This window comes from Chinchilla lanigera, unplaced genomic scaffold (assembly GCF_000276665.1).
Source record: "Chinchilla lanigera isolate Chin_1 unplaced genomic scaffold, ChiLan1.0 scaffold00057, whole genome shotgun sequence".
In the NCBI taxonomy this organism is placed as follows: Eukaryota; Metazoa; Chordata; class Mammalia; order Rodentia; family Chinchillidae; genus Chinchilla; species Chinchilla lanigera.
The window spans coordinates 4,130,822-4,131,920 of NW_004955458.1; the positions used below are offsets into that span (position 1 = coordinate 4,130,822).

At 66.2% G+C, this 1,099-nt stretch overlaps 1 protein-coding gene across 6 annotated transcripts in view; it reads left to right on the plus strand.

Moving 5' to 3' along the window:
* Positions 1 to 1,099, plus strand: part of Rbms2 (RNA binding motif, single stranded interacting protein 2) — a 44,997-nt gene that overhangs the window by 26,698 nt on the left and 17,200 nt on the right. For all 6 annotated transcript variants that reach the window (XM_005397318.2, XM_005397319.2, XM_013520870.1 and 3 more), the window contains exons 3-4: positions 375 to 433; positions 963 to 1,054. In XM_005397318.2, the coding sequence (XP_005397375.1) occupies positions 375 to 433; positions 963 to 1,054 (151 nt within the window). The remainder of the gene's footprint in view (positions 1 to 374; positions 434 to 962; positions 1,055 to 1,099) is intronic.

Below are 1,099 nucleotides of genomic sequence, written 5' to 3' on the forward strand. Positions count from 1 at the left end.
TTTTTTTTTTTTTTTTGGTGGGGGAGCAGGTTTCTAACAGGTTTCTGGTGAGGGTGACTTGGTTTGGACAGAGGATTGAACTCAGGGCCTCAGCACCGAGCCACCTACACGGGGTCTGGCTAAGTTGCCCAGGCTGAGCTCGAACTCACGCTCCTCCTGCCTCAGCCTCCAGGAGTCCTGCGATGATGGGTGTGTGCCACCCTGCCTGGCTCAGCGTAACGCTTTTAATGTATTTCTTTTTCCTTTTATGAATTTGAGTAGGAAAAGTGATTCTGCGGGGCGCAGAGGGAGGCATGGATTCGTCCTGAGCGCTTTGCCTTTGCCCCGCGCTTGCTCCCTGCCCCGTCATCGCCTTGCATTTTCCTCTCGCTTAGATACGGCAAGATTGTCTCCACGAAGGCCATACTGGACAAGACCACAAACAAATGCAAAGGTGAGAGGAGAGCGGCCGGGCCGGGCGGTGGGGAGAAGGGAGCGAGGCCGAGCGCCGGGCGGGACGGGGCCCTGAGGGCCGGACGCCTGGTGGGCGCCGAGATCCCCCGGACCGCTGCGGCCGGGAGTGCTGTTGGGGCCGCAGGCCGGAAGGCTGCAGCTTCCCGAGCCCTCCGGCCCGCGTGGGGCTTGTTCTCGGAGCGGGTGGCAGACGCGGGCAGGGGTGTTTCTGTCTCCCAAGGCGAGGTCATTGCCTTTCGGCCGCCGTGGCCCAGTAGCGTTATTTCCAAGGACGAACCGTTCGGGGGTTTGCGCGGCTGGGGTGCAGCGGGCGGGCGGGGTGGGAAGGGTGGCGGGCGCTGGGGCAGCGGATTGGCCCGGACCCCGCTGCCCTGGGCGCTCTTGGCCGCCCAGAGACCCGGCCTGCCCGGGACCCCTCATTTCTCCTTCCCCGCCGCGGCCCTGCGCGGGCCGTGAGAGCCCGCGCCTCGCGCCTCTCCCCGCGCCCCTGATGCTGCCTCCTGTTCCAGGCTACGGCTTTGTGGACTTCGACAGCCCTGCGGCGGCGCAGAAGGCCGTGGCGGCCCTGAAGGCCAGCGGCGTGCAGGCGCAGATGGCCAAGGTGAGGCCCGCCTCGGGGGCGCAGTGCCGGCTGCGGCGCCCCTCC